The following is a 24,658-nucleotide window of genomic DNA, read 5'->3' on the forward strand; positions in this document are numbered from 1 at the left end:
TGCAGTGCCATCATAATTGGGCACTGAGGTTACAGATATACGAGTCTACACCCAAACATGCAGCCATTGTTCTCTAAAGTACTGTATGTGTCAGGGTGGTTGGGTCTAGAGGAGCTCCTGGACTTAGCCACAGGTATATTGATGTGAGACCTGCCCTTGCCCCACAAAGGTGGAGGCCCATGACTTGAGTGAAGGGCCCCACTTTAGCCTTTATCTTTCTTCTAGAAAATTTTATTTTATGGGCCTTGGTGCCTTTTCCAGGCTGCGAGCCTTAGATAAAGGTCTCTAACTCACCCTGATGCAATTTTCTAGTTCTAAATTTGGAAAGAAGGGGTTGAGTGTATCTGGTCTCTTAATTCCCAGAAGACCTCGGGTTTCCTAAGCATATTGGCCCACCTCTTGCCCAACAGTGAGTACTATGCATCAAGAGAGAAGGCAACTTAAAAATAAATAAATAAATAAATAAATAAATAAATAAATAAATAAATAAATAAACAAACAAATAAATAAATAAAAAGAGAGAGAAGGCAACTTGTGCTAAGTAACTCCAAAAGTTCTAAAGGTCTTGTTACATTTCCAAGGCATTAAATATCTACTTACTCTACAATTCCATAATTATCAAGTTTACTCATTTCACTTTGCTAGCTTCTATCCATTAAAAACTAAAATCTTAAAAAAAACCTAAAGTTTTTATCTCACTACACACCTGAAAGAGCTTGTACCATCTTTTGTAGTCAGTGGGTTTTAATTGGGGACACACGTGTGGAGTTTTCTGAAGTGCCTTTTGGACCCTGTGGGAAGTTTTCTAATAGGTGGGCAGTTGGATATAAGAGTGTGCCCTGGAGATGATAGCTGAAGCCATGACAATGGATGAGATCCTCTAGGGAGAGTGAGAAGAGAAGAACCTCTGAGAAACATCCCTGGGGAATTAGCCCCCTGGGCAATACCAACTTTTAAGAGGTGGGTATGGAAAGGAAAACCCATGGAGTAAACCAGGAGAGAAAATGGTGTCCTGGAAGCTATGGGAAAAGTGAGTTTCAAGGAAGAAGGGCTTAATGGTATCAAGTGCAGCAGAGAGGACCAAAAGGACGGGTACTGAAACCTCTGTCCATTGGATTTAGTCATTAGGAGGCCATCGGTAACTCTGTCAAGGGCAGTTTCAGTGGTGTGGTGGGGCCAGAAACCAGACTGCAATGACTTGAAGAGATTGGAGATAAAGAAGGGGGAGAAGGAGCAGAGACTAATCCCTGAAGAAATTTGTGTAAAGGAGAAGAGATGTGGGTCTGTAGCTGGGAGGGCTTGCCGAACTGTGGGAAGGAGGGAGTTCTTTTTCCTTCTTGGCTCGCTGAGGAGAGGCAAAGTTTTAGGTTGAGTGAAAGGAGCCTGTAGAGAGGGAGAGATTACATATACAGGAGCAGGAAATAATGGACTGGTGCAGCAGGGCCTTGGACAAAGGCAGAGAGGGACGAATGTGAGAGTCCAGGAGGAAGTGAGGCATTTTCCCAAAGAGAAGAGCTAAGGCTGAGGGAAAAGGTAGATGGCTGAATGGGTGAAGTAACTGGTGCAAAGAAGCCAGTAGAATGGGAATCTTCTTAGGATAGGAAAACTAGTGAAGGGATCTGTTGGCTTGACTTGACACTAGATTCTTTTCATTTTTTCATAGCATTGACACGGATCATTTACATGAAGAAACATTCAGAAAGATGGAAGCTTTAAAAATGAGCAAGCCTGGAATCACCTGGTAGTTTCTAAGGAGAGCTCCCGAATCAGCTGCATATAGACCCCCCTCCATCTGGCACCATCTTTAACAGTTGTGCAATATTCTTATTCTAATCCTGTTAACCTTTGCTGAGGACCCTAGTGTGAAGTGAGTAGCAGTGGTTGCTATTTCTTACATAGAATTATCCACTAAATAGAATGTGAAAGGCAGAAGCACTTAGTTCAAATGTCTTCAGCAATAACATCTTATGTTCATATGTTGTGTTATAAAATTTACTACATTTTCACAGAAACCCTCAAAGGTGGAAAGATGAGGCTCAGAGAGGTTGTGACTAGCTGTAGGTCACACAGCTCCATAGAGAATTGGGACTGGAATCTAGCCAGGCTTTACAATATCCAGGCCAGACAGGGAAACAATAGAAAAATGATGTGAATGAATCAACTCAAAGAAACAAGATACTTGAAATTATTAAAGGGCAAGAAGGGGTACACATACATGTTCTATTTTATGGTGCTGATTTTAAGTAAAATTATAATTCCCAAAAGAAAGAGAGAGGGATGAGTTGAATTGATAGGGAAAGGCTTCCTGGGTATAACTCAATGTGGGCCCTGAGAATGAGCAGTATTGAGATGAGGAAGATCTATTGGCTAGTGGCTGTAAGACTGCAGGCAACAGAGCTGTTTTTCTGAGCAGCTCTCCAAGAGCACCTAAAGCTCTCCAAAAGTTGACAGTAGCATTTCTTGAGCTGCAGTAGTATCTACATCCTAGGCTCGTGAGGGTGCTCTCCAGTTCCCAGGCTCAGCTCCCTGTCTGAACTTTTAATCCCTACCCCATGTGTTTGTTCTTGTTCATGGACTCCTATGGGTGACTGATCCTCATCCCTGGCAGCATTCTGCATAGCCTAGCATGGATCCTATATGGCCCCATGTTTCTCTCTCTGCCTAGCTTCCACAGAACACCAGACAAGACAAGTGGAGGGAGGGAACTCCAGGCAAAGAAAATAGCACAAAGTCCACAATATAGGAATGAATGTGGTGTGGGATGGATAGAAAGATAGGCTGACCTGATTAAGGTGTAGAGTTGTCTCTGGAAGCTACTGGACTAGCCCTGTGATCCTGAAAAGGTTACTTTGACCCTTACAGTTTCTATTTTCTCATCTGTAAAATGGAGATACATTGACATTAACCTTGCAGGGCTGTTGTTCCCAACATGGTGCCTACCCTCACACAGTAGGTATTAGAATGGTAGCTGTTCGTATTAGTTTATAAATGTAAGAACTCAACTGTATATTCTTTGAGCTCCCAGATTTTCCTGCTGTGTGGTCAGTGTTAACTGTGCACTTGAGTGAAATGCATGTGCTAGATAGAGTAAAGCTAGTGGGGGAGAGACACATAGTGGGAAGTTACTGCAGGTGAGAGATCCAGCTGCTTCACATCCTCATCCATCATCACATGTTGTTCCTTGCGGCCCTGGGAGATGGTAACTTTCAGTCAGGAGACCAGTTTGGCCTGAGAAGAATGGTAAAGATAGCACTTTGTTTCCAGATTTCTCAGTTTCTCCCCCTTTAGTTATTTAAGACTTATGCTAAATGTTAGCTTTACAGAGATGAATATGCCTTTTCCTATGCACATCCCCTGCTATCTTCTCTGACTGCCGTGGTCCCTCTGTCAGTCTAGAGAACATCTGATAAAACTCAGTCACATTAAGAACTCAAAGATAGAATATTGAATGGAAGTTTGCATAACTCTATGTGTTTGTGTGTGTCCCAGTTATATACAAAAGAATAAGTATACATGTATATGTATCTGTCGAGAGTATGTGTGGAAGAATGTATACAAGAAATACTTAACAGGAGTTATTTCTGTCAAGAGGAATTTGACAAACAAGGGCAGTGAGAGAAGAGGAAAGAAACTTTTCATTTTTATATATAGCCCTCTGTTCTACTTGATGTTTTTACCATGTGCATGTATTAATTTTATAGTTAATAAACTTGATGTTAGAAATAAAACTAACTTATACTGAGGAGTCATTCTTCTTTTCAAAGATGACATTTTAGAAGAAAAAACAGAGCAGGCATTATATAAGCATGACATAAGCCTAAAGGAAAAGAATGAAAGCTTTGATAACATCAAAATTAAAAATCTCTTTATGAGAAAAATGCATAAATAAAATGAAAAGACAAGATAAATTGGAAGAACATATTTGGCACATGTATAAATAACAAATCAGTATGAAAAACAAAACATGAAGGACTTTTACTTCGTGCAATGATGAAATAGCAGTGAATGGATTCATCTTCCCATATTAACAACTCAAAAAATGGGCAAAATATATGAAATGGCAGTTTTCAGACATTGGATAACAGGCAGAGTTGGTAAAAATAAAAAATAGCAAGATGGTAGTTTTATTTTTTTTAAAGATTTATTTATTTATTTATTCATGATAGATGTAGAGAGAGAAAGAGAGAGGCAGAGACACAGGAGGACGGAGAAGCAGGCTCCACACCAGGAGCCCGACGCGGGACTCGATCCCGGAACTCCAGGATCGCGCCCTGGGCCAAAGGCAGACGCCAAACCGCTGAGCCACCCAGGGATCCCCAGTTTTATTTTTTTTAAGGATTTTATTTATTCATGAGAGAGACACACAGAGAGAGGCAGAGACCTAGGCAGAGGGAGAAGCAAGCTCCATGTGGGGAGGCGGATGTGGGACTCATTCCTGGGACTCAAGATCATGCCCTGGGCCAAAGGCAGGTGCTTAATCGCTGAGCCACCCGGGTGTCGCCAAGACAGTAGTTTTAAACAGAACCATATTGGGGTGCCTGAGTGGCTCAGTTGGTTAAGCGTCTGCCTTCAGCTCAGATCATGGATCCTGGGATAGCGCTCCATGTTGGGCTCCCTGCTTAGTGGAGAGCCTGCTTCTCTCTCTCTCTCCCTCCTGCATGTGCTCTCTCTCTCTTTCTCTCAAAATCTTAAAAAAAAATAGAACCATATCAATAATCATATTAAAGTTAATGGTCTCACGGCAACCCAATTAAAAGGCTGAGATTGGTAGAATAGAAAAGTTTTTTTTGAAAAACTCAACCATATGCTGCCTATAAGAAACCTATTTTATAAATACAAATAGGTTAAACATAAAAGATAGGGAAAAGATATACCATGTTACCATTGATTTTTGAAAAGCTGGAGTGACTATATTATCAGAGAAAGCAGATTGTAAAGCAAAGGATATTACCAGAAATACAGAGGGCTATTTTATAACAATAATGCAGTTAATTCATCGGGAGGACATAACAATCCTAAAAATACATGCACCTAAAGAATACATCCAAAATATATGGAGCAAAAACTGGCTGAGCAAGGAGAAATAGACAAATCCATGATTTTAGAGACTTAGACATTTTATTTTATTTATTTATTTTTAAAGATTTTATTTATTCATGAGAGACAGAGGCAGAGACATAGGAAGAGGGAGAAGCAAGGGTCCCTGTGGGGAGCCTGATGTGGGACTCCATCCCACGACCCTGGGATCACTCCCTGAGCCAAAGGCAGCTGCTAAACCACTGAGTCACCCAGGTGCCCCAGAAAACATATTCTTTACAAATGCACATTGAAAATTTACCAAGATAGACAATATCTTGGTCATGTAACAAATCTCAGTAAAGTTAAAGGATTCAAGGCAAAATATGTTCTCTAACCACAATGGAGTTAAATTAAAAATCAGTAAAAGAAAAAGATACATGGAAAATTTTCCAAATATTTGGAAAATAACACACTTCTAAATAATCTATGGCTCAAGAGTAAGTCTCAAGGAAAATTAGAAAGTATTTTAAATTGAGTGATACCAAAATAGGAGACATAAAATTTGTGGGATATAGCTAGCACAATGCTTAGAGGGACATTTATAGCACCAAACAGCTATATTAGAAAAGAAAAGATCTTAAATCAATGACTTCAGCTTTCACAATAAGAAACTAGAAAAAGAACAAGTTTAAGTTGAAAGCAAGCAGAAGAAAGGAAATAACACAAGAACAGAATACATAGGGGAGGAGCAAGATGGCGGAAGAGTAGGGTCTCCAAATCACCTGTCTCCACCAAACTACCTAGAAAACCTTCAAATTATCCTGAAAATCTATGAATTCGGCCTGAGATTTAAAGAGAGACCAGCTGGAATGCTACAGTGAGAAGAGTTCGCGCTTCTATCAAGGTAGGAAGACGGGGAAAAAGAAGTAAAGAAACAAAGGCCTCCAAGGGGGAGGGGCCCCGCGAGGAGCCGGGCTGAGGCCGGGGCGAGTGTCCCCAGGACAGGAGAGCCCCGTCCCGGAGGAGCAGGAGCTGCACCGACCTTCCCGAGCGGAAAGGGGCTCGCGGGGAGTTGGAGCAGGACCCAGGAGGGCGAGGATGCCCTCGGGCTCCCCGGGGACAGTAACAGCAACTGCGCACCCAGGAGAGTGCGCCGAGCTCCCTAAGGGCTGCAGCGCGCACGGCGGGACCCGGCGGGACCCAGAGCAGCTGAAGGGGCTCAGGCGGCGGCTCCGCGGAGGGGGCTGCGCGGCCCCGGGAGCAGCTTGGAGGGGCTCGGGCAGAGGAAGAGGCTCCGTGCGGAGGGGGCTGCGCGGTTCCAGGAGCAGCTCGGAGGGGCTCGGGCGGCGGCTCCACGGAGGGGGCTGCGCGGCCCGGGAGCGCGAATCCAACAGCGCAGGCTCCGGAGCACAGGGCGCCGGGACACAGCCCAGGATCCCGCCTCCCCCGGGACAGGCAGAGGCCGGGAGGGCCCAGGACAGCGAGGACGCTCCTGCCCCAGCTGAGCACATCAGCGGCCCCGCCCCGGAGCCTCCAGGCCCTGCAGACGGAGTTCCTGCCGGAGCTGAATCCAGGTTTCCAGAGCTGCCCCGCCACTGGGGCTGTTCCTCCTGCGGCCTCACGGGGTAAACAACCCCCACCAAGCCCTGCACCAGGCAGGGGCACAGCAGCTCCCCCAACTGCTAACACCTGAAAATCAGCACAACAGGCCCCTCCCCCAGAACACCAGCTAGACGGACAACTTCTAGGAGAAGCCAAGGGACTTAAAGTACACAGAATCAGAAGATACTCCCCGGTGGTTCTTTTTTTGTTTGTTTTTTGTTTTTGTTTTTGTTTTTGTTTTGTTTTGCTTTTTGATTTGTTTCCTTCCCCCACCCCCTTTTTTTTCTCCTTTCTTTTTCTTTCTCTTTTTCTTCTTTTTTTTTTTCGTTTTTTTTTCTTTTTCTTCCCTTTTTTTTTCTCTTTCTCTTTTCTTTCCTTCTTTCTCTCCTCTCTTTTTCTCTTTTTCCCAATACAACTTGCTTTTGGCCACTCTGCACTGAGCAAAATGACTAGAAGGAAAACCTCACCTCAAAAGAAAGAATCAGAAACAGTCCTCTCTCCCACAGAGTTACAAAATCTGGATTACAATTCTATGTCAGAAAGCCAATTCAGAAGCACTATTATACAGCTACTGGTGGCTCTAGAAAAAAGTATAAAGGACTCAAGAGACTTCATGACTGCAGAATTTAGAGCTAATCAGGCAGAAATTAAAAATCAATTGAATGAGATGCAATCCAAACTAGAAGTCCTAACGACGAGGGTTAACGAGGTGGAAGAACGAGTGAGTGACCTAGAAGACAAGTTGATGGCAAAGAGGGAAACTGAGGAAAAAAGAGACAAACAATTAAAAGACCATGAAGATAGATTAAGGGAAATAAACGACAGCCTGAGGAAGAAAAACCTACGTTTAATTGGGGTTCCCGAGGGCGCCGAAAGGGACAGAGGGCCAGAATATGTATTTGAACAAATTCTAGCTGAAAACTTTCCTAATCTGGGAAGGGAAACAGGCATTCAGATCCAGGAAATAGAGAGATCCCCCCCTAAAATCAATAAAAACCGTTCAACACCTCGACATTTAATTGTGAAGCTTGCAAATTCCAAAGATAAGGAGAAGATCCTTAAAGCAGCAAGAGACAAGAAATCCCTGACTTTTATGGGGAGGAGTATTAGGGTAACAGCAGACCTCTCCACAGAGACCTGGCAGGCCAGAAAGGGCTGGCAGGATATATTCAGGGTCCTAAATGAGAAGAACATGCAACCAAGAATACTTTATCCAGCAAGGCTCTCATTCAAAATGGAAGGAGAGATAAAGAGCTTCCAAGACAGGCAGCAACTAAAAGAATATGTGACCTCCAAACCAGCTCTGCAAGAAATTTTAAGGGGGACTCTTAAAATTCCCCTTTAAGAAGAAGTTCAGTGGAACAGTCCACAAAAACAAAGACTGAATAGATATCATGATGACACTAAACTCATATCTCTCAATAGTAACTCTGAATGTGAACGGGCTTAATGACCCCATCAAAAGGCGCAGGGTTTCAGACTGGATAAAAAAGCAGGACCCATCTATTTTCTGTCTACAAGAGACTCATTTTAGACAGAAGGACACCTACAGCCTGAAAATAAAAGGTTGGAGAACCATTTACCATTCGAATGGTCCTCAAAAGAAAGCAGGGGTAGCCATCCTTATATCAGATAAACTAAAATTTACCCCGAAGACTGTAGTGAGAGATGAAGAGGGACACTATATCATACTTAAAGGATCTATTCAACAAGAGGACTTAACAATCCTCAATATATATGCTCCGAATGTGGGAGCTGCCAAATATATAAATCAATTATTAACCAAAGTGAAGAAATACTTAGATAATAATACACTTATACTTGGTGACTTCAATCTAGCTCTTTCTATACTCGATAGGTCTTCTAAGCAAAACATCTCCAAAGAAACGAGAGCTTTAAATGATACACTGGACCAGATGGATTTCACAGATATCTACAGAACTTTACATCCAAACTCAACTGAATACACATTCTTCTCAAGCGCACATGGAACTTTCTCCAGAATAGACCACATATTGGGTCACAAATCGGGTCTGAACCGATACCAAAAGATTGGGATTGTCCCCTGCATATTCTCGGACCATAATGCCTTGAAATTAGAACTAAATCACAACAAGAAGTTTGGAAGGACCTCAAACACGTGGAGGTTAAGGACCATCCTGCTAAAAGATAAAAGGGTCAACCAGGAAATTAAGGAAGAATTAAAAAGATTCATGGAAACTAATGAGAATGAAGATACAACCGTTCAAAATCTTTGGGATGCAGCAAAAGCAGTCCTAAGGGGGAAATACATCGCAATACAAGCATCCATTCAAAAACTGGAAAGAACTCAAATACAAAAGCTAACCTTACACATAAAGGAGCTAGAGAAAAAACAGCAAATAGATCCTACACCCAAGAGAAGAAGGGAGTTAATAAAGATTCGAGCAGAACTCAACGAAATCGAGACCAGAAGAACTGTGGAACAGATCAACAGAACCAGGAGTTGGTTCTTTGAAAGAATTAATAAGATAGATAAACCATTAGCCAGCCTTATTAAAAAGAAGAGAGGGAAGACTCAAATTAATAAAATCATGAATGAGAAAGGAGAGATCACTACCAACACCAAGGAAATACAAACGATTTTAAAAACATATTATGAACAGCTATACGCCAATAAATTAGGCAATCTAGAAGAAATGGACGCATTCCTAGAAAGCCACAAACTACCAAAACTGGAACAGGAAGAAATAGAAAACCTGAACAGGCCAATAACCAGGGAGGAAATTGAAGCAGTCATCAAAAACCTCCCAAGACACAAGAGTCCAGGGCCAGATGGCTTCCCAGGAGAATTTTATCAAACGTTTAAAGAAGAAATCATACCTATTCTCCTAAAGCTGTTTGGAAAGATAGAAAGAGATGGAGTACTTCCAAATTCGTTCTATGAAGCCAGCATCACCTTAATTCCAAAGCCAGACAAAGACCCCGCCAAAAAGGAGAATTACAGACCAATATCCCTGATGAACATGGATGCAAAAATTCTCAACAAGATACTGGCCAATAGGATCCAACAGTACATTAAGAAAATTATTCACCATGACCAAGTAGGATTTATCCCTGGGACACAAGGCTGGTTCAACACCCGTAAAACAATCAATGTGATTCATCATATCAGCAAGAGAAAAACCAAGAACCATATGATCCTCTCATTGGATGCAGAGAAAGCATTTGACAAAATACAGCATCCATTCCTGATTAAAACTCTTCAGAGTGTAGGGATAGAGGGAACATTCCTCGACATCTTAAAAGCCATCTATGAAAAGCCCACAGCAAATATCATTCTCAATGGGGAAGCACTGGGAGCCTTTCCCCTAAGATCAGGAGCAAGACAGGGATGTCCACTCTCACCACTGCTATTCAACATAGTACTGGAAGTCCTAGCCTCAGCAATCAGACAACAAAAAGACATTAAAGGCATTCAAATTGGCAAAGAAGAAGTCAAACTCTCCCTCTTCGCCGATGACATGATACTCTACATAGAAAACCCAAAAGTCTCCACCCCAAGATTGCTAGAACTCATACAGCAATTCGGTAGCGTGGCAGGATACAAAATCAATGCCCAGAAGTCAGTGGCATTTCTATACACTAACAATGAGACTGAAGAAAGAGAAATTAAGGAGTCAATCCCATTTACAATTGCACCCAAAAGCATAAGATACCTAGGAATAAACCTCACCAAAGATGTAAAGGATCTATACCCTCAAAACTATAGAACACTTCTGAAAGAAATTGAGGAAGACACAAAGAGATGGAAAAATATTCCATGCTCATGGATTGGCAGAATTAATATTGTGAAAATGTCAATGTTACCCAGGGCAATATACACGTTTAATGCAATCCCTATCAAAATACCATGGACTTTCTTCAGATAGTTAGAACAAATTATTTTAAGATTTGTGTGGAATCAGAAAAGACCCCGAATAGCCAGGGGAATTTTAAAAAAGAAAACCATATCTGGGGGCATCACAATGCCAGATTTCAGGTTGTACTACAAAGCTGTGGTCATCAAGACAGTGTGGTACTGGCACAAAAACAGACACATAGATCAGTGGAACAGAATAGAGAATCCAGAAGTGGACCCTGAACTTTATGGGCAACTAATATTCGATAAAGGAGGAAAGACTATCCATTGGAAGAAAGACAGTCTCTTCAATAAATGGTGCTGGGAAAATTGGACATCCACATGCAGAAGAATGAAACTAGACCACTCTCTTTCACCATACACAAAGATAAACTCAAAATGGATGAAAGATCTAAATGTGAGACAAGATTCCATCAAAATCCTAGAGAAGAACACAGGCAACACCCTTTTTGAACTTGGCCATAGTAACTTCTTGCAAGATACATCCACAAAGGCAAAAGAAACAAAAGCAAAAATGAACTATTGGGACTTCATCAAGATAAGAAGCTTTTGCACAGCAAAGGATACAGTCAACAAAACTCAAAGACAACCTACAGAATGGGAAAAGATATTTGCAAATGACATATCAGATAAAGGGCTAGTTTCCAAGATCTATAAAGAACTTATTAAACTCAACACCAAAGAAACAAACAATCCAATCATGAAATGGGCAAAAGACATGAACAGAAATTTCACAGAGGAAGACATAGACATGGCCAACATGCATATGAGAAAATGCTCTGCATCACTTGCCATCAGGGAAATACAAATCAAAAGTACAATGAGATACCACCTCACACCAGTGAGAATGGGGAAAATTAACAAGGCAGGAAACAACAAATGTTGGAGAGGATGCGGAGAAAAGGGAACCCTCTTACACTGTTGGTGGGAATGTGAACTGGTGCAGCCACTCTGGAAAACTGTGTGGAGGTTCCTCAAACAGTTAAAAATATACCTGCCCTACGACCCAGCAATTGCACTGTTGGGGATTTACCCCAAAGATACAAATGCAATGAAACGCCGGGACACCTGCACCCCGATGTTTCTAGCAGCAATGGCCACTATAGCCAAACTGTGGAAGGAGCCTCGGTGTCCAACAAAAGATGAATGGATAAAGAAGATGTGGTTTATGTATACAATGGAATATTACTCAGCTATTAGAAATGACAAATACCCACCATTTGCTTCAACGTGGATGGAACTGGAGGGTATTATGCTGAGTGAAGTAAGTCAGTCAGAGAAGGACAAACATTATATGTTCTCATTCATTTGGGGAATATAAATAATAGTGAAAGGGAAAATAAGGGAAGGGAGAAGAAATGTGTGGGAAATATCAGAAAGGGAGACAGAACGTAAAGACTGCTAACTCTGGGAAACGAACTAGGGGTGGTAGAAGGGGAGGAGGGCGGGGGGTGGGAGTGAATGGGTGACGGGCACTGGGTATTATTCTGTATGTTAGTAAATTGAACACCAATAAAAAAAAATGAAAGCGGGAAGGAATGATTCACCAGAAGAAGAGGTACAGATCTATCCTTTATACATAGTGGTCAACAAGCACATCTGAAGAATCTAGGAAATCACAAAAGATTCTAAAAAGATGACAAACACTGATGCTCTGGGACCCCAAAACTTCGAGGGGAATGGCAAAGAAAAGAGTATTTGATATCTTGAGTTTCCTCCCCTTAGCTTTTCTTTACCCAGGCTTGAAGAACTATAATGCTCCTCAAATTCCAAAAAGACAGCTAGGTGAGCTGCTTGTTTGTTAGTTGGTTTTGATTTAATAAAGAAAGATGTGAGCTCCAGGATCTCTTGGGAGGTTGCCAGATAAAGAACCATGCAGTTAAAATTCACTCTTGGATCCCACAGTCACGACAAATACAATCATGGCTTTATACATCTTTGGCATCAAGAAACAATCTTTCAGTAAGTTTGAAATTCTGCTTGGTGTATTTTTCTCATCCTTGTCACTGGACCTTCAAAGTTAACCTGAAGATCTTCCTGAGTTAGTAGGAAGCTCAACAATATTTTTTCCCTGACAAATCCATGTACTTCAGCTCCAACTATCTCTGGGAATACAATGTGACTCTTTGTTGGGAAAATACTGCATTTGTTCCTTCCATACAAGGGGCTGTTGCTCACCATATGTAGTGAGGTTTATCCAAACACAAGAAAGAGAAATATGTCCCCTTTGCTCCATAACCCAAGAAGAAAATAAAACACAGATTCTCACAAATAGAAGAAAAAAAAAAAAGAACAGAATACATATATACTGTATGATTTCATTTTTATAAAATTCTAGAAAATTCCAAGTATTCTATAGTAATAATAGATTAGTGGTTACCTATTAACAGAGTTTGGTAGAGGAAGGGGTGCTTCTAAAGGGGCACAAAAATATTTGGAAGTGATGGATATGCTCATTATCTTGTTTGTGCTGGTGATTTCAGTCAAAATCCATCAATTTGTACTTTTTAAATATGTCTAGCTTATTGTATGTGAATTATACCCTAATAGAGCTGAAAACACACACGTATTGTGCATGCACACACACAAACGTGTCTGAGAGATTCATTTACGAAGACCACTTGTCTAATCCCCTTATTCTATAGATAAGGAACCTGGGTCCAAAGAGGGCACAGCCAATTCGTAAGGCTGGGAATGGGAGGGTATTATGCTGAGTGAAATAAATCAATTGGAGAAAGACAATTATCATATGGTTTCACTCATATGCAGAATATAAGAAATAGTGAAAGAGATCATAAGGGAAGGGGGGATGGAAATTAGAGAGGAAGACAAACCATGAGAGACTCCTAGCTCTGGGAAGCAAAGGGTTGCAGGTGAGGAGGTGGGTGGGGGATAGGGTAATGAGGTGATGGGCATTAAGGAGGTCATGTGATGTGATGAGCACTGGGTGTTATACTATATGTTGGCAAATTGAATTTAAATTAAAAAAAAGAATTTAAGTGTCCATATTCCTAGTCTTGCTCTTCTTAGTATATCAAAGGCAGAGCTCAGATTAAAGGAATAAATTAAATGATGGATTTTCAATTTTTTGTGGCATACCAGTGGGAAAGAGACATGGGCATGGTGAAACGGAGTGACTTTCCCAGGATTCTTTCATTGACATGCTGGAACTGGCTCATACTGTCTCATGAATATTAGTGGTTACATTTTCAGGAATTTTGCAAGTCAGTTGTTAAAGCTATTATTAGAAATTAAATAATATAAATGTGCAATTAAATAAATTTTTGTTAAAATAAAGATCATAAATAATCTAAACTCACCACTTCCTAATTATTTTACTATATTTTACTATCATCTGTGCTCTTGAGGTTATTCACATCTATTGTACCTTGTGGCAGAAATGTTAAATGATGGTGTTTTACCCTGCACATCTCTTCTCTGTTCCATGTTCAATGACATCATATTGATAGCTTGAAATTGGCTATGGTGGGAATGTTTACACCACAAAAATCAGCAAATGCTACATATCAGAGATACCCCCTCCCACCAGAGATCTGGTTGTTAAACATTTACTAGCACATATCTGCCTTGAACCATTACTTGCCCTGGGATTCATTTGAGGCTGACCTGGAAGGCAATCCATCAGTGTCTAAAGTCATGCTAGGTAAACTATGGGCAGGCAATAAATGTTTAAGGGTAAGCAGCCATCCGGTTTATCCATACTCTTGATTCCTGAACATCCTGGGAAACCTCAGTCCTGGGCAAGCCAGGATGGTTGATCGTTCTAGTGTTTGCACATTTTTTTAAAAAACCAGGAGCCAGGTATGTAAATCAATTGAAAACTACTCGTTTCTTTGGGAAATAGCCCAAATAGATCTCCTCCTGTGAGATAACTAGCAGCACAATGTGTAAAGCCCCACACATTACACAATCTCAATACTAGCCAGGAGGAATGAGAGGGTCTTACATATGGTAGATGATCAAGAAATGCCCATTGGTGGTAGGTGACTGGAGAGAGAGGCCTACAATTGGAATGGAGGCCCAAAGATGGTGGAAGCTATAGAGTCTGGTCTGCTGGTGGCAATTGCTGATGGTAACAGACTTTGGATCTGAAGCAGGCAGGGGCTGGGGAAGCCTCAAAAGAGGATCAAAAAAGACTATGTGACAATGGGTGTGAATGCTAAAGGGTGTGATTGCAGCTTTGAAGTGTTCTGTTGTGGTTTCTTTTTTTTCCTTTTTTTAAAATTTAAATTCAATTTGCCAACATATTGTATAACGCCCAGTGCTCATCCCATCAAGTGCCCTCCTTAGTGCCTGTCACCCAGTTACCCCGACCCCCCTCCCACCTCCCCTTCTGCAACCCTTTGTTTCCTAGAGTTAGGAGTCTCTCCTGATTGTTTTTTTTTTCCTGGTTGTTTTTTTGTTGTGGTTGTTAGCACTTTGAGGACATTCCATTTGGTTTTCCTTTTCTTCCGTTTAAGGCTGACTCCATCCAAGGGCTGAGTAGGCAGTTGGCCTATGCAGCATGGGAAAGTTTTCTCTGACCAAAATCTGTCCCATCCTTCCCCTCACCCAGACCTGAAATTTCCACCAAAGGCAGTCTCTCTGAGGAAACAGGAAGCTAGTAGCAGCCAGATAACATTTGATCTCAGATTAGTAAATTAGTTTCTCAATGGTTCCCAAGAGTCTAGAACATACAGAGCAAGTGAGCTTTGGTGGTAAGAAAAGGAGAGGGCAGATGATATGCCAGGCCTGGCCTGGGCATATCAGTAAGAGCCTAAATTGGAAAAAGAGGTAATGACCCAGGCAAGGAAGGGCAATAGCACAAACAAATGTCACACACTTCCCATATAATATCATATATATTATATAATAGATGAGTAAAGAAGATCTATGTGTGTATATATATACACATACATACATACACACACACATACACACACATATATATATATACACAGAGAGAGAGAGAGAGAGAGAGAGAGAGAGAGAGAGAGGGAGAGAGAGAGAAATAGCCAAGATATGGAAGCAACCTAAATGTCTATCAATAGGATCCACACATCTATTGATAGATATTTAGGTTGCTTCCATATCTTGGCTATTGTAAATAATGCTGAAATAAACATAGGGCTGCATATATCATTTCAAATTAGTGTTTTTGTTTTCTTTGGATAAATATCCAGTAGTAGCATTACTTGATTGTGTGGTATTTCTAGTTCGAATATTTTTTTTAAATTTATTTTTTATTGGTGTTCAATTTACTAACATACAGAATAACCCCCAGTGCCCGTCACCCATTCACTCCCACCCCCCGCCCTCCTCCCCTTCCACCACCCCTAGTTCGTTTCCCAGAGTTAGCAGTCTTTACGTTCTGTCTCCCTTTCTGATATTTCCCACACATTTCTTCTCCCTTCCCTTATATTCCCTTTCACTATTATTTATATTCCCCAAATGAATGAGAACATATTTAGTTCGAATATTTTGAGGAACCATGATACTCTTTTCCAAAGTGGGTGCACCAATTTACATTCTCCCAATAGAGCACAAGGGTTTCTTTTTCTCCACATCCTAGGCAACACTTGTTATTTCTTATCTTTTTTATTTTAATCACCTGACAGGTGTAAGGTGGCACCACATTGTGATTTAAAAAAAAAAAGATTTTATTTATTTCTTTGAGAGAGAGAGAACCAGTGTGCACAAGTGGAAGGAGAGACAGAAGGAGAAGTACAAGCAGACTCCCTGTTGAGCATAGAGCCTAATATAGGCCAGATCCCAGGACTCTGAGATCATGACCTGAGCCGAAGTCAGATGTTTAACAGACTGAGCCACCCAGGTGCCCCCTCTTATTGTGGTTTTGATTTGCATTTCCCTAACGATAGTGATGTTGATCATATATTTATGTGTCTGTTGGCCATCTGTATATCTTCTTTGGAAAAATGTCTGTTCAGCTTCTCTCTGCCCATTTGTTAATCAGATTGTTTTTTGTGTGTTCAGTTGTATAAGTTCTTTATATATTTTGGATATTAACTCCTTATCAGACATATCATTTGCAAATATCTTCTCTTACCAGTATCTTCTCTTATCTTTTCTTATTAAGTAGGTTGCCTTTTCATTTTGTTGATGCTTTCCTTCACTGTGCAAAGCTTTTTATTTTGGTGTAGTCCCAATAGTTTGTTTTTGTTTTTGTTTCCCTTGCTTGAGGAGATATATCTAGAAAATGTTGCTAAGGCTGATGTCAAACAGATTACTGTCTATGTATTCTTCTATGATTTTTATGGTTTCATGTCTCAACATTTAAGTCCCTTGATCCATTTTGAGTTTATCTTTGTGTATAGTGTGAGAAAGTGGTCCCGTTTCATTCTTTTGCATCTAGCTGCCCAGTTTTCCCAAAACCATATTTCCATTGTATATTCTTACTTCCTTTGTCATAGATTAATTGACCATATAGGCATGAGTTTATTTCTGGGCTCTCTATTTTGTTCCATTGATCTACATGTCTATTTTTGTGCCAGTACCTACTGTTTTGATTACTACAGCTTTGTAGTATAGTTTGATACCTGGGATTGTGATACTTACAGCTTTGTTTTTCTTCCTCAAGATTACTCTGCATATTTAGTGTCTTTTGTGGTTTCATAGAAATTTTAATATTATTTGTTTTAGTTCTGTGAAATATACTGTTGGTATTTTAATAGAGATTGCCTTGAATCTGTAGATTACTCTGGGTACTGTGGACATTTTAACAATACTAATTCTTTTAATATATGAGCATGGTGTGTTTTTCCATTTGTCTGTGTTGTCTCCAAATTCTTTCATCAATGTTTATAGATTTCAGAGCACATATCTTTTTAAAAAAATTTTATTTATTTATTCATGAGAGATACAGAGAGAGAAAGGCAGAGACACAGGCAGAGGGAGAAGCAGGCTCCATGCAGGGAGCCCGATGTGGGACTTGATCCCGGGTCTCCAGGATCACGCCCTGGGCCAAAGGCAGACGCTAAACCGCTGAGCCACCCAGGGATCCCTCAGAGCACATATCTTTAACCTCCTTGGTTAAGTTTATTCCTGGGTATTTTATTATTTTTGGTGCAATTTTATATTTGAATTATTTTCTTAATTTCTTTTTCTGCTACTTTGTTATTAGTATAGAAATGCAACGGATTTCTGTATATTAATTTTGTATCCTGCAACTTTGCTGAATTTATTACTTCTAATATTTTCTGGTGGAATATTTAGGGTTTCCTATTTAGGTATTATATTTTCTTGTTTAATTCTATGAAGTAGATTTTTTTTTTCATGTTATATATGAGTTGCAGAGTTGTCAAGTAATTTGCCAAAGGTCTCATAGGTAGTAAATGGCAGAGCCAAACTTCAAACCTGTCTGACCCCAAAACTTGCATTGTTAACAACCGTACTTCTCCATGTAGACTCTGTCTAGGGTTGGAGAAAGAAGGGAGTAAACATAAAAGAATAATTATTTCATTCAACAAATATGTATGCACTTCCTATTATGTGCTGAACTTATAGGGTATAAAAAATGATAATGCACAGTCCTTGCACTAACATGATTACAATTGAACACAGAGGATACATTCTCCATTCTAACAGATCTAATAGAAGACATAGTTGGATCAGGACTATAACCTAATAATGATAATAGCCACCAATTATTGAGAGTATACTGTGTGTCAGGCACTATGTGATTATGTTCTTCACGTATATATTCCTCATTACAACTCTGAGACTATTGCTACATTTTATAGTTTGGGAAACAAGGCTAATAGAAGCTTCATTAACTTTTGTGGCTGAAAATAGTGTGTTACTGGCCTATTCAGAGGCAGAAGGAGGGAACTAGACTGAACATTCACTTATGCCTTCTTTTCAAGTGTACCCAATACAGAGCCTACAAACAAGAGCCACCAGCTGCTTCAAGATCAGAAGTACCTCAGCCAGCACCTAGTCTGAAACCTGACACTATATTTTCATTCATTTGGAACTGTGAGAACAGTGAAGGCCACCAGATTCCCATTAATGGCTGCCACCATAGATGCACCCCCCTTTTTTGTTTAAAATCATTTACTCAGGGACACCTGGGTGGCTCAGCAGTTGAGCATCTGCCTTTGGCTCAGGTTGTGATCCCAGAGTTCAAGGATCAAGTCCCACATTGGGCTCCCTACGGGGAGCCTGCTTCTCCCTCTGCCTATGTCTTCCTCTGCCTTCTCTCTGTGTCTCATGAATAAAAAAATAAAATATTTAAAAAAATCATTTACTCATTTTGATTGTACTGAGTACCACTAAACTATACACTTTCAAGTGGTTAAAATGGTACATTTTATGTTATGTTTATTTTACCACAATAAAAAGCATCTATTACACAAAATATTGACTTTTATGCAAAGTTTAATATATATTGCATGGTTACGGGAAGTCATTTTCCTTAAAAAAAGTTTCAAATGCTCAATACTGTATTATAGAGTTCATAATCAGCACAACAGGGCCTTTTCCCAAGACACCAGCTCTGCCACCACCTCAGCAGTTTGGAGAGCAGCTTTGCTGCAGCCATCTCTCATGTTCTCATTTTATTTTGTGCTACTTCTCCCCAGCTCTTCTTTCCATAACACCCTTCCCTCACAAATAGGCCCACTGTGTCCACCAGAACCTTTGTTATGTGATAAGTTCTACATGTTACTCCTCCTCAGCAAATGCTACTTGTTCCTCCTTATCTTAGCTAACTCTGACATTTTGCCAAGGACATTCATTTATAGGGACTGAAAGAGGGACCTGCATCTTCCTGCTTTTCTGAGGAAGCTTCTAGGCCATTGTTTCTCTGCTCTGCTGGAAACACAATGTTAAGGCACCTGCCAGCCAAATCAATCACTTAACCATACCTTGTTTCTGTTGCATAGACACTGGTCATGCCCTCAAAGTAATCCTGGCCTTTTAGCCTCTAACACATAGCCTTTCTTGCCAACATTCATGTCACCGTCCTGGAGGCTTCACTGTTCACCTGGTTTATGTATCCAAAACTTTGGCCTAGCAATTCTAGGTTTCTTAAAACCTAATGATTTATTAATGCCTCCATTTTAGTTACCCTCTTTCATGGCTACCCTCCAGACCTGTGTAGCCCAAACAGTAACTACTACCCACAGATGCCTGTTTAAATTTTAATGAGTAAAAATTTCAAATCACCTCCTCAGTTGCACTAGCCAGATTTCAAGTGTTCAATAGTTACACATGGTTAGTGGCTACCATATTAGATAATGCAGATAGAGAAAATTTTTTTATTAGAGAAAGTTCTATTAGCATAACTCATGACATCATTCTCACCCCAAACTGCTCCACCTCAAAAATATTTTAAAATGTGTTGTGTATCTGCAATTTGCTAGGTACTATTCAAGGAGCTGAGGATGCAATGGTGAGCAAAACAAGCATTATTTATTAAGATTTACTATACAGCTATAGTAATGAAGACAGTGTGGCATTGGAAGAGGGATAGACAACTAGATCATTAAAACAGAATAGAGAACTTAGAAATAAACCCACATAAATATGCTCAACTTTTTTTGTTTTTACAAAGCAGTTCAATGGAGGAAAGGGTAGCCTTTCCAACAAATAGCAAATTTGATAAGCAATTCAATATTCACAGGCACACACAAAAAAGAAAAAGTGAACCTCAGCCTAAATTTCACATCTTATACAAAAAATAAGATGAATTGCATATGTAAATATAACGTATAAAATGATAAAACTTTAGAAAATGTATAAGAGAAAATCTTCTGGATCTAGGGATACGTGAAACTTAAAAATTAATTTAAAATTTTGCTCTGCAAAAGAGTCTGTTAAGTGGATGAAAAGACAAGCCACAAGCCAAGAGAAAATGTTTACAAACCATATATCCAACAAAGGACTTGTGTCTAAAATATAGAATTCTCAAAACTCAACAGTAAAACCAATTTAGTTAGATAATGAGCAAAAGACATGAACAGAAATTTTACTGAAGAATATATACAGATGTCAAATAAGTACATAAAACAGTGTTACACATTATTAGCCATTATAGAAATGAAAATAGAACCATTATAAAATACCACCACACACCTACCTGAATGGCAAAAATAAAAACAGTAATAATACTAAATACTTAAAATATGCAGAGAAACAATCAGTCATACATTGCTAGTGGAAATATAAAATGGTATAGCCACTGTGGAAAACAGATTGTCAGTTTCGTATAAAAGTAAACATACAACTACTACTATATGACTCAGTCATTGTACTCCTGGACATTTATCCCAGAGAAATGGGAATTTACATTCCCATAAAAACCTATATATAAATGTTCATTGGAATTTTATTCCTCATAACTCCAAACTGAGAACAACACAAATGTTCTTCAACAGATGAATAGAGAATAGGTAAATAGGTTTTAAAAATGTGGTACATCCATACCTTGGAATGCTACTCAGCAATAAAAAGAAATATCAATTGATACATGTGATGACCTGGATGAATCTTCAGAGAATTATGCTGAGTAAAACAAAGCAAATCTCAAAAGACAACATGCTTTATGATTCCATTTATATAAAATTATTGAAATGACAAAATTTAGAGATGGAGGACATATTAGTGATTAAGGGCAGAAATAGGGGAGAGCAAGGATCTGGGAGCACTTAGAAGTGGCTGTGGCTATAAAAAGCATCATAAGACATCCTTGTAGTAATGGAATTATTCTGTATTTTGACTATCATTGTCAATATTCTGGTTAGGATATTACAATGTAGTTTTGCAGGATGTTACAGCTAGAAAAAAGTGGGTGAAGCCTAAGTGAGATCTGTGTATTATTTCTTACAACTGCATATGAATCTACAATCATAATATGTTCAATTTTTTAAAAGCCAAGGAATGTGAACATTTCAAGGAGGAAGTGATTAACTGGTCAAATGTTGCCAAGTCTAGCAAGATAAGAAATGAAAAATGCCTGTCAGTTTTGACAATATAGAGGTTACTGTGACCTACTCAGAGCTGTTTTGCCATAAGTAAGGGGCTGGAAGCCAGATGGAAATGGGATGCAGTATAAATAGGAGGCAAGGAAACAATGACATTAAGAGGAGACAACTCTTTCAAGAAGTTTGGCTGTGAAAGGAATGGTGGTAGCTTGAGTGAAGTGTGGAGTTAAGCCTTTTTTGTTCATTTTTTAAAATGGAGGCACTTAAAAAATGGAGGTGCTTGAACATGTTCAAATTTGTTGTGAAAGGATCCAATGGGGAGGGAAAAATTGAACAAACAAGAGAAGGGATCATTAATAGCAACACAAGGCTCCTGAAAGATAGCAGACAATGGGATCAAAAGTATGCATAAAGAGATTACTATTGGAGAGAAGTGGTACCACTTTTTCTCTTGAAACAAATGAGAATAAGATGAGGATGGAAGCAGATAATTTTCTCTGTGATGCTGGAAGAACTGCTGAGAGCAGGGGTGGATGTGAAGAGAGGATACAGATATATGAAGGAGAACTCAGGGCTTGAGGAGATGGAAAATGATAGAAATATTTGTTCTGGAGAATGAGCTGACCAAAGAAATTTACTAGGATTATCTGGCAGTGATGTAGATGTATTTAGGATCAATGATCTTGAATTTCTTGTAAATCAGTGCGATCTGTTGTGTGAACTTCTCTAACAGTGCTCAGGTGAAGATACAGAGAATACAGAGTTGGATTTAGCGGGGTAGGGGTTTTACAAAACAAGTTTAAGGCAAGGAAGCTTAATACGGCCAAAAAATGTTACTGAAATAATGAACCATGGCATCTTGGCTAAGTAATGAAGGAAGTAAAAATAGAGCCCTGATAGATTGGGAGAAAATAGATAGTTCCATGGACTTTAGTTGCTGAGGAGTGATCACAGTGCTAATTGAAAAAACCTGGGAAGAGGAGGTTATGGCTAGGGATAAGGATGCTTGAACTCATGACTTTGGGGATGAAGCCGTTTCAGGTAATAGCAAGATCTGGGGCTTAGCTATGGGTGTGTGTGATTACAGAGAAAGAGAAGGTATTTTGAGATGAAGGGGTCAAGGAACTGAGATGTCAGGTTAGTTGTGGAGATATTGAAATCACTCAAGATAGGGCGACCTTAAAGTGGGAAGAAAAGCTGTGGATCAGGAGCCAAAGCCAATAGTAAATAAAAAGGAGTGGCTCAAAGGGAGACAAAACATGAGAGACTCCTAACTTTGGGAAATGAACAAGGGGTGGTGGAAAGGGAGGTGGGCGGGGGGTGGGGGTGACTGGGTGACGGGCACTGAGGAGGGCACTTGATGGGATGAGCACTGGGTGTTATGCTATATGTTGGCAAATCGAACTCCAATAAAAAAAAGGAGTGGCCCAAAGGGAATTTGATGAGTGGTAAAGAGGGAAAGAAGGCATATAATTACATGACCTCAAAGGATTGGATTTAGTTTTTATACTTTTGGGGTGTGTTTCAGGAGCATAGGGAAGTAATGGTCTGAAAGCAGAAATGGGGAGCAAGCAGAATATGAATTTCACTGTTCACCTTGCTTTGAGAACAGAAAAGATTAGCCCTACTCTAGAGGGCTGCAGAGGTGGCCACGAGGTCTTACATAACAGATTTGATGAAGCGTTTGAGTATATATGATGGTTTACTGGATATGGTGAGGCAGTGTGTGGGTACAGAGGAAAATTTCTGGGGGTGGAGGAAGAGTGGAGTGCTGAATCAGGGGCAAGGAAATACATGGCATTATGGGGATGGTGGTGGAATAGGTGCTGGGGGAGGAGTAGTAGTGATAACTAGGGTGAAGGGCTAGTGGATTTAGTCTGAGCAGATCTTGTAGGAGAATGGAAATCAAGCCTAATGGCTAGAGATCCCTCAACCTAGCATCTATAGCTTCTGCCCATTTGGACTAATTATGGTAGCAAATCCAGAAGTTGTAGTTTCTGTATTGGCATGGCCTGGAGTGGCACCGGTCTCAGGCATCAGGTCTCAATCCTTGTGTCCTGGAGTTGTGGCATCCCTGATGGCTAGAGTTCCACTTTTCTGACCAACACCTTCTATCCCTCTAGTCTTTGTTTTATTGTCACTAAAGTTACTCTTCTAACTCATTTAACTCTCTAGTCCTTTGGCCCTTCCATTATTTCCAGAGCAATCTATCAACCCTGTCTTCTTCATTTCAACCCCAGTTAACTATCTTACTAATATTTTCAAACTTCCTTACCACTAGTCCACCCACTGTACTTTTATAATAGCAGAATCGTGAACCTAGGTCAACCCAAAATGTCTGTCTCCTATGCATGGGGATTAACTTCAGTCTCAGCTGGGATTTCCACATTGCCATGGATCCTTTCTATGCCTTTCATCAGCATTTCCTCCCATTCACCCAAAAAGCCAGTTCAGCTCATCAGTTTTCCTAAGTTCCTTTCCTCCTGTCTCTCAACAGATAACCTGGACTCTCACTTTACCATAAATACAGAGGCCAGAAATAACATCAACTTCCTGCCACCAAATCTGATTCAACTCACAGGCTTATAGGCATCTGCCTAGGGTTAAGCATGACATCTATGTTCTGTATGCTCCTTTCTTCTTAGGAACTTTGATCCATTGTTTGAACACCCCCCTTCCTGTTACTCAGCTGTATCTTCAACCTCTCCTTCTCTACCAGCTTCTTTTTGTCACATACATACACTGTACACACATACACTGCTGGGTATAAATAGCTCAAGTATGATTCATCTTGAAAAAACAAATTTTCTTGTCAAAAAAAGTATTTCTCTGATATTTTACTCAAAATTAAATCTATTTTCACTGAATTAACTACATTTTCACTGCACAAAATCTTATGTATGTAGGGGGTGGGGTAGGAGGGAAGAGAACGAGGAAAATAGAAGGAAAAGGAGTGGAAGGGAAGGGAAAGGATGAGAACAGAAGAGAAGACAAGAAAACACAAGAGAAAGAAGAGGGGAGAAGAAGAGAGAAGGATGCTGACAATATAAGATATGTTTGACAGTATAAGATATTGTATGTTTCAATACAGCCTATAAGAATATCAAGCATCTATTGGAATGATGCTTGCACAGAACATTTATTATCACAGCAGTGTTTGCAATGTATTTTAATTGAAAAACAAATTACAGAA

General features: G+C 40.0%; 1 protein-coding gene across 5 annotated transcripts in view; it reads left to right on the forward strand.

Moving 5' to 3' along the window:
- Window positions 1-3,736, forward strand: part of LOC102157101 (NACHT, LRR and PYD domains-containing protein 12) — a 41,669-nt gene extending 37,933 nt beyond the window's left edge. For all 5 annotated transcript variants that reach the window (XM_038588035.1, XM_038588033.1, XM_038588034.1 and 2 more), the window contains exon 13: window positions 1,664-3,736. In XM_038588035.1, coding sequence (XP_038443963.1) covers window positions 1,664-1,745 — 82 coding nt within the window. In that variant the 3' untranslated portion in view covers window positions 1,746-3,736. The remainder of the gene's footprint in view (window positions 1-1,663) is intronic.
- Window positions 3,737-24,658: the final 20,922 nt, after the last annotated feature.

Source organism: Canis lupus, chromosome X (assembly GCF_011100685.1).
Source record: "Canis lupus familiaris isolate Mischka breed German Shepherd chromosome X, alternate assembly UU_Cfam_GSD_1.0, whole genome shotgun sequence".
Classification (NCBI taxonomy): Eukaryota; Metazoa; Chordata; class Mammalia; order Carnivora; family Canidae; genus Canis; species Canis lupus.